We start from the raw sequence: 15,921 nt of genomic DNA, 5'->3' as shown, positions 1-15,921 counted from the left end.
AGTGTTAAAGACTGCGATGGAGCTCCGTATGCCACGGCAAACTGGCTGACACTGACGGCGGCGGAGCACAAATGCTGCGCAGCTAGCGCCATTCGACGGCCAACACCGCGGTTCCTGGTGTGTCCGCTGTGCCGTGCGTGTGATCATTGCTTGTACAGCCCTCTCGCAGTGTCCGGAGCAAGTATGGTGGGTCTGACACACCGGTGTCAATGTGTTCTTTTTTCCATTTCCAGGAGTGTATTTCCTGAACAATATGTGGTGCTATGATATAATTTTGTAGGTGCACAAAGCGGCATATGTGTGTACTGTCTGTGAAACTTATCGTGAGTGAAAATAGCACCACAGAAGTAATAAATTTAAATGTCACGCATGATGCGGCAGTTCTTTGCACATCTCATCGTTTATGATTTCATATCTACTGAACTATCATAGCTAGATGGTTCTTACCCACAGAGTAATTGTTGTCTGACAGAAAGAGATAGGTGTATGATGTTTGGTTGACATCAGTCCTGCAGTTTAGGAGGACATGTGGAACACACACACACACACACACACACACACACACACGCATACACACACACACACACACACACACACACACACACAAGTACAACAGATACATCCGTTTTTATAATATCTGTGAATTTCCTTACTTGCCCCAGTGCTTTTGAACACTAGCGTGAACACCAAACCAGATTTGATCGTTATGTACTCTTCACCGTTTCACTGTATATAGCATCTTTGTAAATGGTTCTGATCTGTGAATTTTATAAATCTACCACGCTCCTGTTGATTCTGAACAAAATAGCAGTTGTTTTGATAGCAATACGCAGGAATAGGAGTATCAGTGCAATTTAGCATTTCATCGTCATTTCGATGGCTCCGTTCTCGAAGTTTTCATCGTATAAAGCTGCATATAATTTCAAACAGTGTTCCATGCTAAAGAACATAGCATATCTAGATGTATTACAAGTGCAGTATTTCTAGCATTTACGTAAAGCTACTTCACTGGTTTGAGAAACGCAACCGCAGTTAGGAAGTTCATCCTCGACGTCCTAATCCTAACGTGGTGTCTGCTGCTATCCGCGACGTCTCTTTATCCCCTCTATTATTTAGCATCGTGCTGTTTTCTCCACTACTACTGCAGATTCTACGCCCGTCAATGTTTACAGAATACTTCATATCACTACTGACTACATATATGTTTCGAGTTTTCAGCACTCTGTAGGAACGTTTTAGGTTAGAAATAGGTATATTGGAACAAACAGAAAGTGGAGTAAAAATAGGTTCCTACTGGCTTCCCGATTTAGATGGGAACAGCCTCGGTTTGTTACTTGCAATCACATAGTATGAAACTAGTAGAGCATTAGTTGTAATTCTTACCTAGCACTCCCAGCCGGTAGTTGGTGCCGACGAATATGATATCATTGTCAACAAAATAGTCTGGTGTTACGGAGCTGCCAATTCCTCGTGTGAAACATCCGCCATGGAACCAAACAATAACGCTTTTCGGCGAGTCGGTCGGCGCCGGAGTCTAAACAAATGCACGCAACAGCAACAATAACGTCACTTACATGTAATTAATGTTTAACCATATACTAAAAAACAAAATACAGGTTCTAGTCTGACTTATGGATGTGACTAATGGAGAACTCGTTGCTTTACCCACCCCTGGACCGTAGACGTTGAGGTAGAGGCAGTCCTCGCTGCCGGACAGCGCGTTGCTTCTGAACTGCGGGCACTGCGAAGACGCCTTCAGGGCGTCTCGTTCTCCGGACCAGGCTGCCTTTGTGACGGGCGGCTGTGGACACACAATGGTTTGCGTCTCCTGTAACTTCCACAATCTTCAAAGCACATGGAGACTTGTGTGAATCACTCAACGTCGGATGATGAAGTGAAATGCAAAATAACGTGCAAGTGACGGTAGTTTAATCGACTGGCAGTGTAGTACACGTATCGTTGGTAAAAACGTGTCTTATACTGTGAATCCTGAGAAGGACTATTTCATTCATTTATTTATTTAAAATATAACCTTTTACCTACTACTCTACAATATGTTATATTTTCTGCCTATAATTTTATTTCTGCATTCATTTCAAGTAGGCGAACGACGACTTTCCATTTGGAACTAGGAGAAATCACCATAATTATGAATATTGGCGCTACTACATATGTATGTCACCACCATTATTATCTCTGCTACTGCTATGATATATCAGTACAGAAAACTTCCCGTCTGTTTACAGTTTTTACAACGGAGATTGCTCCAGCCGCTCAGAAGCAGTCGGTCCGTAGGTCCACTGTCGGCCAGGGGAACATAAGCTCTATTTCAGTTTAGAGCCAGCCTTTGTGTACACATTTTCCACCTTTGGGCCCAAGATGTTCGAGACATTCCCCTCCTTCTGGGGCCCATTATCATCTTCAGAATCTAATTTCGCTGCATGACGCAACGCGTCACCTGTAATACAGTTGCACAGCTTTTCCTGTGGAGAAGTGAGAGCATGTCAGTATAGACAATAATGTGCCTCTCCGGCAATTCTGGACGTTGTGTCAGAAGTTTTGTCAAGAGTCTGTCAGACTGAATCATGCTACAGGAGATGCTTCACATTTGACATATCCAAGTATGTCAGTTGTTGCCGCATACAGAGGGCATTGCCTTATTATGTGCTCTGATGTGCCCTTCTAATTCCATGTATTTGGATGGTGTCCCTTCAGAAAGTGAGTCCATCCTCTTAAGGGCTCAGGTGTCACAATCCGAGCCTTTGTTCGTATTTCTCTTTCGACGACATGCAAGAAATATCTCAAAAACTTCGATTGCCATGGTCGTGAGGACACGAAGATTAGGATGGCTACCGCTGTTCACTGATGCTCTATTAGCACCACCCAGTGCTACGTTGAGACTGAGCATCCTGACAGTGAGTGAGGTTCTACTGAAGGGCCAAAGAGACTGGTATAGCCGTATGTATTCAAATACAAATATATGTAAGGAGACATAATACGGCGAAGTTGTCAGATCGGTTACCGCTGCAACAATAGCAGGTTATCAAAATTTAAGTGAGTATGAAAGTGGTGCTGTAGACACCGCACGAGCGACTGGACACAGCACCTCTTAGAAGGCGATGAAGTGGGGATTTTCCCGAACGACCACTTCAAGAGCGTACCGTGAATATCAGGAATCCGGTAGAACATCGCTGCGGCTGGAAAAAGATCCTACAAGAACGGGACCAAAGACAACTGAAAATAATCGTGCAACGTTACAGAAGAGCAACCCTTCTGTAACTTGTTGCAGATTTCAATGCTGGGCCATCAACAAGTGGCAGCATGCGAACCGTTCAACGAAACATCATCGATATGGGCTTTCGGAGCCTAAGGCCCACTCGTGTACGTTTGATGACTGCACGACACATTTACGCCTCGGCTGGGCCCATCAACATCGACATTGGACTGTTGATGAATGGAAACATGTTGCTTGATCGGACGATCCTCGTTTCAAACTGTATCGACACGATGGATGTGTACGGGCATGGATACAACCTGGTGAATCCATGGACCCTGCAGGTCAGCAGGGGACTCTTCAAGCTGGTGGAGGCTCCGTAATGGTTGGGGCGCGTGCAGTTGGAGTGATGTGGGACCCATAACACGTCTAGATGTGACTCTGACAGGTGATACGTATGTAAGCATCCTGCCTGGATCACCTACATACATTCATGTCAATTGAGCATTCCGACGGACTTGGGCAATTTGAACAGGACAGTGCCACATCCCACACGTCCAGAATTGTTACATAGATGCTCCAGGAAGATTCTTCTGAGTTTAAACACTTCCGCTGGCCACCAAACTCCCCAGACAAGAACATTGTTGAGGATACCTGAGATGCCTTGCAACGTGCTGTTCACAAGAGATCTCCGCCCCTCACATTTTTACAGATTTATGCACAGCCATGCAGGATTCGTGGTGTCAGTTCCCTCCATCATTACTTCAGACATTAGTCGAGTCCATGCCGCGACGTGTTGCGGCACTTCTACGTGCTCGCGGGGGATCTACACGATATTAGGCAGGTGTACCATTTTCTTCCTCTCTTCAGTGTATAATCTTGCTGAAATCTCGTGAACCAGCCTGGAAAATCCCCGTGAGCATGTCATCAAACGCTTTCAATCAAAAGCTTCACTGGGAATGGGAGTGGTCATCTTCACCCAAGCAAGATTTCTTGTGATCACAACTAGGCTTTCAAATCCGCGGGTTCCAATAAATCTCGTGCCACCTCCCACAAGTCAGACACTATACATGTTGAATATCAGCTTCTGCTTTCCATATCTGTGTATGACGAGGCTCTTGAAACTGTGAATTTAGGCTATGCCTAATATCATAGTGGGCCTCCTCGTGCGTGCTTTCAACGCATCCTTGGAAGAACTGCATCTGGCGGGAGCTGAAGTAATCAAGTGACTTCGAAACCTGAAAACTGATAATTTCTCGTTTTCCTTATTTTACTTGTTGTCCATACACTGATGAGCCAGAAATGTTATTTCCAATGCCTAAAGAGGCATAGTGATGGCTGCTATCTCTGAAACAACAGCTTTTCGCTTAAATAGGTACACTTCGTCTTCAGTATAATCTGAGCGTTAAAATCGCCTTTTTTTAAAATTGTTATTACCTCTAGTAATGAACGTCGACTTCGAGTAAAGAATGGAAAAGTTCTAATGAAGGCGAAGGAGTAGAAGATGACGATCGATATCAGGCTGAGCCTGCCGCAAAAGTCGGTCTCATCGTCTCCGACGAGGATTGTAAAGGAGACGGGTGCGGTGGCAGCGACAGCGAAAGGTCTCAAGTTGATGGCTTCCTTGCTATGTCGCTTTTGGATGCTAGCAATTTTCCACCCTGAAAGAACCACCAAATTAAGGGTTCAGTTATTACCCAGAGTTTACTGCACGTCAATAAAAGTATAGGTACATTAATAAAATTAACCTTATCTTATAAGGAACAGTATGGACGTTTTCTCCTAACGTTATGTTGCAAGTTTGTTGTGCGTCTTCCTGTCTTACTCTTTTAAAGCAAACAGAGTATCGTTCTTCACTGCCACTGTACTTTGTGAAATACTTTTAAAAAAGGACCTTACCATTTCTCTATGAAACTGAAGTCCGAGGACAACAACGAGAAACTATCCCATAGACCAGGTGAGGTAAGTTTTGCTGCATACTGCACTTGCATGCGCACCGCCTAATAGTCCACGCAACACAACAACAGGTACGTTATTTATGAATGGTGGGCTTCATGTCTTTCCCAAGTCGTGCAGCGACTTTATGTTTGACCTCTGCTTAAGACAGTATTACTACTTAGGGCACGTATTGGTTGAAAGCACCGATGATGGCTGTTAATCAGTTGAAATCGATTTACAAACGTGAATAAATAAAACATGATTTGGCGACTGGTTGCTACATATTAGGTACGTTATTGTCTCTGCAATGCTGTACCGATACTTACGTCACGTGTCTGTTTCCAGTTTCTAACTGTAGGCTTGTTATTAGAACAATGCTGATCGAGTTTCCCAGTTTCTACAATAATTCAAGATTTCAAAGCAATGGAAATTTTACGAATAAATGTAACTTGTTTTTTTTTTAAAAAAAATGATTTAGAAACGAAAAATTTTAACACTATTTCTGTGGCATAGTGACATACCGCTCTTTTTACCGGGTTATTAGTAAAAAGCGGAAAATATCCTGTTATAATCGAGGCCAAACAAACACCGAAAAATATCGGTTATTCAAAATTAAAATATCGGTATAGATTTTAAACGGTCGGTTTAGACCATCCCTGCCGCCACAGTGAATGCACCTGGTAGCGTTACAGGCCCATAAAGTGGTCAGGAAGTTATATAAACAACGAAACGGTCCGCAACGTGAGAGATACATGTGGTTGAAAGCCGGTGCCACCAAAGTGTTAGCCACATCACATAACATGGTGGTCAGAAGCTTTCCAGCTCTGTAAAGGAGAATAGGTCTTGATCTGAAGCAGATCTAACGACAGTGCACAATGCTGGTACAGGCGCAAGTGTTTCACAGCATTTCGTTCAGCGCACATGGTCTGGAATGAGATTCTCCAGCAGATGACTCCTACGTTTCCCAAGTTGATCTACAACATTGTCACTTACGAGTTCAGTGTGCACGGAATCATCGATACTGGACGATAATCAATGGAAACGTGTCGCCTGGTGGGATAAATCACGTTTATCGTTACACCAGGTCGATCGTCGTTTTCGGATACACAGGCATCCAGACCGGCTTCTCGAAACATGAACTGCGCCACGAACGCAGGCCAATGGAGGCAGTATTATGCTATGAGAGAGACTCACCTGGGCTTCTGTGGGACCTGTGGTAGTAGTCGAAGGCAGCTTGGCAGCTGTGGACTACACGAACTATATTACGGATCACCTGCAGTCCTGCAGTCCCCGATGATGATAGGATATTCTGGTTAGATAACTGTCCGTGGCGCAAGCCCCGAATCGTGCTATAGTGGTTTGGAGAACTTGATAGTCAACTCACGGTAATGTCCTGTCCACGGACTGCACCTTGTCTGAACACGTCGGAGACGCTATCGGGTGCTAGCTCCTATCCCAAAAACCATCGGTCCGTAATTCTCGCGAGCGGCGTGCCCTTTACGTACATATATGGTGCTACGTACCTCCCGAAATCTGCCACGGAGTTATCGAATCCGTCACTCAGAGTCGCTGTGTGTTGCGTTCCAAATGTTTACCAAATGCTTTTAAGAAGGCAGTCCCGATGTGCTGGCCCATTAGTGTTCTTCATTTGCATTTTTTAATATATTGGTGATTGTCCAACACAACAAATGCTAAATAAGTTGCAGGTAATAACGACGCTTTGATAAATGCTTATTTGGTATCAGATGGGAGCAACAAGTACCTGTTCCGTTGGAATGGAGGTACTTGATACATTTGTCTTCAACAAGTCTTCTACATTTCGAAATAAATACAAAAAGTGCCTATACACGAATGCGATCATTTACTGATCGTCACTCAGTTATGTTCAGGAAAGTCATTATCGCACTTTTTAAATATGCCCCAGACATGAATCAGCCTTCATAGAGCTCAAAGATTCAAGAGTATTTTTCAAGTCTTGTTTTGTGCTGTTGAACATTATCTAACCGTTTAGCTTTATGGTTAGTTTGAAGAAGATTGTTACTGAAATGTGGTGTAATGACCGAATCATGAAAGGTTGCCGTAAAAAAGAAAATATTACCCAAGTATAAATATTAGCTGTAAGTCCTGTATCTTAGATGGAGGCTCACAGTGAAAGCCGTTTTCGCCAGTCCAATAAGAAGCCATACGCATGGAGAAACAGCTGATGCCTTGCGCACCGATTACGAATTGGAGGTAAGAGGCGACCCAGTTGCATATCGTTTATGAGCAAACAGCTTCAAACGCTGTATATGGAAGCCCTCAGATACAAAGTTCTGGGAAGTTCGAGAGATCCAGCGACAGCTACGTCGGGTGTACGAGCCTACAGCAAATACTATGAAAGTGAGCAGAGAGACTCAATTAACTTTGTCAACTAAGGAGGATTTTCAAAACTTGCCTGCACGTACCTCTAGGCTAGGAATGTTGGTTTCGATCCTGCGTTTGTCTACATATATCCATGTCCGTATGTCACCTACGTTGTGACGTAATCGAAACTAAAGGCTTCGAGTACAACAATAGCATCTGGAACCTCCACGGTTCGTGGTCTGTAGTACATGCTGTGTGAACCCGACTTTTTAACTAAGACCGAGAGAGGTGACGCACTGGACTCGCATTCGAGAGGATGACGGTTCAAACCCGCATACGGCCATTGATATTTAGGTTTTTCGTGATTTCCCTAAATCGCTCTAGGCAAATGCCGGGATGGTTCCTTTGAAGGGGACGCCCGCCGGTTTCCTTTCCCATCCTTGACACAATCCGAGCTTGTGCTCCGTCTCTAATGACCTCCGTGTCGACGGGACGTTGTACCCAGTCCTCCCTTGTTCTTTTTAGTAACTATGTTGTAGGCCTGGATCGCCATTTATTCTGCTAATTAACTGGGACATAGGACGTCTACTAATCCTCACCTATGTTCTCATAAGAGAATAAGAGAAAAAAAGGCAGACCAGTAAGGCAACCCAGAGTCTCATTTCTCCTATCATCTCAGTATCTACATTCTTAGCCAACTGTCCAAGATATTCTGTAACGTCTGAAATATCGCGCTGTTTGACTCCTGTACGCAGCTGCTCGCTTACCAAGAAACGGATGACCGAAAATTCCGCTTCATATCTGATCTGAGCGTATGCTTCTAAAGTCTATAGCAACATCGGGCTACGGCAGTAGCATTAAAAAAAAAAAAAAAAAAAAAAAAAAAAAAACCTCTGCGTTCAGGACTTTCCTGAGCATCATGGATTGTTGATGAATGTTGTGAGAGAATAACCCGTCCAAGAACTATCATTGCTTAGTGTGTTCCAGAAATGTTCACGAAGCACTAGTACTAATTACGACTTCAGAAACCGTGACATAAAATGTGATGAGTGACTCAAATGCTTTCGAGGCCGAAATGATATCACTGAAGATAGATAACGTTCAGGTCTACCATTAAGAAGCATAGCAACAGACAACATGGGACGAGCGCGACAAATCCTGTTCCAGAATAAATTACTGCTCTGAGACGAGTATCAGAGGAATTGAGGATCAACAGGAATAGTCTTAACACTGTCATTCAAAAAAGGTTCGATATTCAGAAGATCTGTTCCCCATTAGTGCAAAAGATATTAACTGACAAGTAGAACAAACAACAAAGGAAATAGTACGAAATTTTGTGGATGTATGTGACCTAAACCACTCCTGAAAACGACGGTCCTCTCGAAAAGAGCATCAGTGATAAGACAATGTTGACCTCCTTTTCTAACAGAAACGACATAGTCCCCTGAGAGTTGCCAAAACTGAAATCTACAGGCCTCCTATGCAGCGGGTCCTCTTACGCATCCAGTGCTTTTGAAAACGGTCATACAGGACTGGTGCTGACGTCTGACGTCTTCTCTAAATATAACACACCGTGATGCACTTTTTTTGAAAACCACTAATTTCCATAATGAGAGGCACAATAAAAATAAAAAAAAATAGGTACTTGCCTGAAATCTGAGGTCGCCAACAGGAGGCTCCGCATACGGGATCCCCTGAAACCGATATATGGGGTTGCCGGTGAATGTTTGAGACAGTTCACCTCTCAAGGTACCCTCTTGTATGTTCACCGTTACGTATTCCTGTGCCTGTAACGAAAAAAGGAAAACTTCAGAAATGGAGCAGGAAGCTGGTCTGGTTATCTGGACTAAGGATTGGTAATAAGAACGAATGAAACGGTTAATCGTTAATTACCACTTCATAGGATCACCTGTGAACAATAACAGTGAATTATATGCAGCTAATGAAGATGTGTGCGACGAATCATCATGGGTTGCCATCACAGCTCTCTAACAATCTATCATGGCCGACGCATATTGAGGTGTACTCTACACAGACGTAATATTCCTACTCACTAATATAGTCAAATTGTTAACGTGTAAAATAATATTTCAGAGAACTTGTTAAATGAAGATTTACCTATGTCATACCACAGATACTGTCTTCTTCTATCAAAAATTTTCTTCAAATTGGAAGTGTCCTTCTGAATGAATTTTTCGCTTTGACTAAGCTAGCCGTTAGATGTATGGTCATTTCTATTAAATGAATTCCTTCCTTTTTTTGTATATGTTTCGATTTAATTTTTATGTCTATGCACTCCATAATCTAGTTTATTTTTAGCGTTATTCTATATAACCACACTTCAGCTCCCACCATTCTATTATAGTCCTGTTTTTCCGTCGTTCGCCCACCTCCTCGATGAACTGCTGCGCTCCAAACTTACCCTTTCAAGGTGTTCTACCTCAGCTGCAGTATAATACCAGTCTTTAGATACATTAAATTTTTGTCTAATCTACATGATACACGCCTTTTGCATGGAATTGAAATATTATATGACCAGCCTCTAAGAAGAAAACTGCATAACTGCCGTCCGATTACCAGGAAATAGGAGCTTTGTGTATCGAAAACCAAGGAATATATAGATTTTGCTTAACTACCAACATACTTAGCTAAACTCTAACTGTACGAGGAATATCAGTTCCATTTTCCTGAACACGGCAGTACGAATACAACAGTAAGTAAGTTAACTGATGACATCTGAACAGTCGTAAATGCAGATTATAAACAGCGATGTCTAAGGAAATATAGAACGTGCGTTAATGAACTTACATATACGGAAGCAGGTACCAAACATAAATGCACAGTTATGGCGGAAAGAATCAAAGCCCTGAAGTCCATGTCGTTCTGTAGTTACTGGCCCTGTGAAGGAACGAGCACCAACTAAGTATCTGTCTCTTAGAATTAAGCAGTCTTATCAGTTACGCCGCAGTCAACAACACAACCAAAGATACCTAGCACTCCGTTTCGAATTTAACTGTCCGATTAAAAATCAAGTTGAGATAGTAACGTCCGGAAAACACTTAAGAGCAGTTTTTAACATCACATTTGTGATGGATTTTGCTATCAAGTGTTTCAGATACTGTAAGGCTATATCATGTTTGTGTGGAGATGCGGAAAGTGACAGAGAGAGAGAGAGAGAGAGAGAGAGAGAGAGAGAGAGAGAGAGAGAGAGAGAGAGAATTTCGTGAGTGTGACTTACGTATGACAAACGCCGAGCGGAGTGGCTGTGCGGTTAGAGGCGCCATGTCACGGATTGCTCGGCCCCTCCTGCCGGAGGTTCCAGTCCCCTCTCGGAGATGGGCATGGCTGTGTATACTGTTCTTAGCGTAAGTTAGTTTAAGTAGTGTGTAAGTCTAGCGATCGATCACCTCAGCAGTTTGGTCCCCCCATGGAATCTACACACCTTAGAACATTTGATAAACCCATCCTTCACAAATTTCCTTGCTTCATACCTCCTCTGTGTTACCACAGATGACGTGTCACTGATCGCACTTGTACTAAGACGCTAGTTACTTCCACTGCCCTCAGTGTAATGCGTAAGCTCTGAATAACATTCAGCAACCTGCAGTCTTGCTAGTTGCTGTTTCCTGAGCAGGAAACAGCACATACGTCGTGAATCCGTTGTCTTGAGACTGTAATCAACAGTTAGAGAGGAGCTGGTAGTGTATAAAATAATATCTAAATTTTGAATTGGTTTGTTTAAACGGGATATAACTCGCTTTTTACTAACAAAATACGAGAAACATCACAATTATAGTCCACTTTACGAACCACAAATAATTTCCATTCTTCATACTCGCACAAAGAATAAACAAAACATTGAAATGCGTGTTTCGGTAATTACTGTGAAACTACCTCTCACTTGCATGTCCAAAAACTAGAAGTTGGTTATTAAGTACAACAGTACCGATCGCGGCAGACAACAACTGCCGATCGAGCTCAGGTCTCATAGCCGACCCAGCACGCCCGCGCAACCCGAAGATCTCCGAAGTGCTTTGCCTACTGTTGAGAGGTGCTTTTATACTAAATTCAAGTAAATTCATCGTTTAGTTCTTCTAATATGTATAACGGAAGATAATCATTTTGGTGCGTTACTTCCGAATACAGCAGTCAATCGAGGAGATGAACCAAAATTTAGACGCCCTATCTTACGATACGCGTCTGTCACTGGTACCTCGCACCACATTAAGTGTGTAACACTACAACTCCGTGGATAATCATACAATTTCTATGTGTTTTGCGAAGTTTGCTTTATTAGTTTTCCTGAATATGATTCTTGTAAATACACCACGAAGATGACGTTCTACAGACGCGAAATTTAACCGACAGGAAGAAGATGCTGCGATATGCAAATGATTAGCTTTTCAGAGCATTCCCACAAGGGTGGCGCCGGTGGTGACACCTACAACGTGCTGACATGAGGAAAGTTTCCAAGCGATTTCTCATACACAAACAGCAGTTGACCGGCGTTGCCTGGTGAAACGTTGTTGTGATGCCTCGTGTAAGGAGGAGAAACGCGTACCATCACGTTCCCGACTTTGATAAAAGTCGTACTGTAGCCGATCGCGATTGCGGTTTATCGTATCGCGACACTGCTGTTCGCGTTGGTCGAGACCCAATGACTGTTAGCAAAATATGGAATCGGTGGGTTCAGGAGGGCAATACGGAACGCCGTGCTGGATCCCAACGGCCTCGTATCACTAGCAGTCGAGATGACAGCCATCTTATCCGCGTGTCTGTAACGGATTGTGCAGCCACGACTCGATCCCTGAGTCAACAGATGGGGACGTTTGCAAGACAACAACCATCTGCACGAACAGTTCGACGACGTTTGCAGCAGCATGGACTATCAGCTCGGAGACCATGGCTGCGGTTACCCTTGACGCTGCATCACAGACAGGAGCGCCTGCGATGGTGTACTCAACGACGAACCTGGGTGTACGAATGGCAAAACGTCATTTTTAGGCAAGAACCCAGGTTCTGTTTACAGCATCATGATGGTCGCATCCGTGTTTGGCAACATCGCGGTGAACGCACATTGGAAGCAGGTATTCGTCATCGCCGTACTGGTGTATCACCCGGCGTGGTGGTATGGGGTGCCATTGATTACCTGTCTCGGTCACCTCTTGTTCGCATTGACGGCACTTTGAACAGTGGACGTTACATTTCAAATGTGTGATGACCCGTGGCTCCACCTTTCAATCGATCCCTGCGAAACCCTACATTTGAGCTGGATAATGCACGACCGCATGTTGCAGGTCCTGCTGCCCTGGCCAGCACATTCTCCAGATCTCTCAACAATTGAAAACGTCTGGTCAATGGTGGCCTAGCAACTGGCTCGTCACAATAAGCCAGTCACTACTGTTGATGAAATGTGGTATCGCGTTGAAGGTGCATGGGTAGCTGTACCTGTACACGCCATCCAAGCTCTGTTTGACTCAGTGCCCAGGCGTATCAAGGCTGTTTTTACGGCCAGAGGTGGTTGTTCTGTGTACTGATTTCTCAGGATATATACTCCCAAATTGCGTGATACTGTAATCACATGTCAGTTCTAGTATAATATTTTTGTGCAATGAATACCCGTTTATCATCTGCATTTCTTCTTGGTGTAGCAATTTTAATGGCCAAAAGTGTATGTTGTCAAGTTACAAATGCTATTTATTATTTAGAAAAGAGTATGCGCATGGAATATTAACATTTTGTAAGTAAGAGACTGGCTGGCCTAGAGAGGGAAAAGCTATTGTCAAAGAGTGTAACAAACTGTAAATGCATTATTGCTAGGCGTGCGGCGCGCCAAAGGTAGTAGCAGCTGGGAGTCGCGAGGAGAGGATTGGTGTCGTTGGTTGGTGTATTCGTCGGTGTGGCTACGCAAATGTGCGGTGACAAAATGTCTGTTTCCGAAGTGCGGAGCAGTGAAAATTGAACTGATTGTTTTGTGGATGTTTAATATAGGCAAGCCATGGCTTTTATTGGGCGCAGTACAAATGCAGCAAGAGTAATTCTCATAACATCAAGAGTAGTGTGGGCCCTTGTTATTGACTACAGTATGGCAAGAAGATCAACCTGTACCCTATTTTACATCTAATTTAAGCCACTCGACAAGCCAACGGCATCATGAAGTGAAGTAAGATCTAGACTTTTTGTAACTAGAAGTGTAATAGACTGACCAGCTTAGTTGAAATTTTATTCCTTGAATAACATTTTTTTCGTGAATATTGTCACATAAATAATTTTCCTAAGTCTTACATCCAAGTATTATACATCCTATCCCTTTGGATGAACCCAGATAATCAGAAAATCAACTGAAAATGAAGTGAACATCAATTTATTAGATTATCAAAACATAATTTTTCCAACTTTTGGACAAAGAAATACCAAAGTAACTGCTAAATTCAAACAATCTTTTTGCATGCTACAATTATGACAGCCAGTATTATGATGAGTAACGTAACAAAACGTTTCTGCCCACAGCCGGTAAACAATCTTACTTTAATTGATCTTTGAAAATTAATATATGTTGTACGTGTTTGTTATTTGATTATTACCTGACTACTGTGACATGTGTGATGCGAAGTACTTGACAGTGTGCGTTACGTACTGTTCCTACGTCATGACGCCAATAACTACATAAGATTGCTTACAAGTATAAAGTTCAGTTTCACTTTAATTATTCTTGTTCCAGTGAGGAATTGGCGACCATTGGTTATTTCATTAATGACATACTTTGAAAACCTTTCTTCCAAATTTTCCACTAACTACTATTAATTAATAAACTAGTTTACGTAATTAAAAATATATACAGTTAACCGAACTTTGCTTCTGATCGTCATTGCCAAAATACTGAGCAGTAGCGATTCGGTTATAACTTCATCTACTTCTCTCTGTTTTGCATTATTCTTCGGAGTAGATGCCTTTTCCCCACAGATGAGGGACTTTAGGTACACGCACATATAGAAAAGCCTAATTAGCCGGAGCGGTAGGAGGGCTATAAATCATCTCCCCACTGCTGCTTCTCAACTGTTCTAAGAAGAACTTTTTGTATCTGAATCCGATGGCCCTAAATCCAGAAATATAACAGGTATTGGTGACTTGAAAACAAATGAGTAAATATTGCTCGGTGAAAAGTCCACGGAAAATAGGTATGTAGAACACAGAATTAAGAAGACAAATCTTAAGACAGAAGTTACGAACTTAGAGGTAATTTGAAGCGGAGAGACAGAAAAAGGAAAAAGAAAAACAGAAATTTCCTGTTATAGCTTGCTACTATGCAGTCGTACTATTTTTATCGGTCAGTTATTATTTGTCTCTCTTCTGAAGACGTTTGTGAAAGTGAGAAATAACGAAGATCGTCGTGGTTCAAAGGCTACTCTAAACCCCAGAACTCCCTGTATCTGGCTGAGTAAGAGAGTCCGAAGAACAGAGGAAGGCAAATCTGTACCACAGGACCATGAGCCGGTGCAGGTCTATACGAATAGGAAACATACTGTTGCATCAGCATTGCGCCAACTAGCTCCTTAACTGCTTCCACAGAAATTAAAAATTTTGTAACGCAATTTAAGCCGCCATTGCCCTGACAGACGGCTTGTGGCTCTCCTGCTAAAGACTTCACGTGGCTTTAAAGCGAACTAAGGGTAGACGTATTTCAGTGACAGTCATATCAAATGTAAACTCATTTTTTTCATACAAGAGTTGCACCAAACGTATTTATTCCTTCGGATTTTTAAGATTTTGTGTACAGGCCACGTAATTTGGGTACCATAATTTTAACACAGCATGACTTGCAATATTCTCGATACGATTGACAAATAACAAAATACCTGTCATAATTAATGAAGCAGACTTTGCGAATAATTTTGTGGATCAGTTTCGCTACAGTTGGAAATCAAATGAGATCGTGGCACAAGTTGGCATACGTTGCGTAGTAACATAGTTGGTTTATCATACGTGCGTCAATTACCATAATCCTAAATGTCATGTGTTACTCTTCTCATTGCAACAAGAACTGCATCGTGTACTTTTGAATATACTTAATATAAACGCTAGTAGATTCATGGCACATGTAACAAACAGTAGCGACATTGTGAAACAAAGATTCTGAAGAATAGGTGGTGGTGATGAGTGTTTAACGTCCCGTCGACAACGAGGTCATTAGAGACGGAGCGCAAGTTCGGGTTACGGAAGGATGTGGAAGGAAATCGTCCGGGCCCTTTCAAAGGAACCATCTCGGCATTTGCCTGAAACGACTTAGGGAAATCACGGAAAACCTAAATCAGGATGGCCGGAGACGGGATTGAACCGTCGTCCTCCCGAATGCGAGTCCAGTGTGCTAACCACTGCGCCACCTCGCTCGGTTTCTGAAGAATAGATTGTCCTAGAACAGCCTAGTT

General features: G+C 42.8%; 1 protein-coding gene across 1 annotated transcript in view; it reads right to left on the bottom strand.

The window, feature by feature from the left end:
* Positions 1 to 10,440, bottom strand: part of LOC124596346 (esterase FE4-like) — a 48,634-nt gene extending 38,194 nt beyond the window's left edge. Inside the window, exons 1-4 of the mRNA XM_047135448.1 lie at positions 10,304 to 10,440; positions 9,145 to 9,282; positions 1,670 to 1,801; positions 1,384 to 1,534 (exon numbers count right to left, since the gene is read on the bottom strand). Coding sequence (XP_046991404.1) covers positions 1,384 to 1,534; positions 1,670 to 1,801; positions 9,145 to 9,282; positions 10,304 to 10,372 — 490 coding nt within the window. The 5' untranslated portion in view covers positions 10,373 to 10,440. The remainder of the gene's footprint in view (positions 1 to 1,383; positions 1,535 to 1,669; positions 1,802 to 9,144; positions 9,283 to 10,303) is intronic.
* Positions 10,441 to 15,921: the final 5,481 nt, after the last annotated feature.

The sequence above is a fragment of the Schistocerca americana genome, chromosome 2 (genome assembly GCF_021461395.2).
Source record: "Schistocerca americana isolate TAMUIC-IGC-003095 chromosome 2, iqSchAmer2.1, whole genome shotgun sequence".
Taxonomy (NCBI): domain Eukaryota; kingdom Metazoa; phylum Arthropoda; class Insecta; order Orthoptera; family Acrididae; genus Schistocerca; species Schistocerca americana.
Note: the sequence above shows the minus strand (reverse complement) of the source record. Positions and strands in the feature narration are given on the sequence as shown.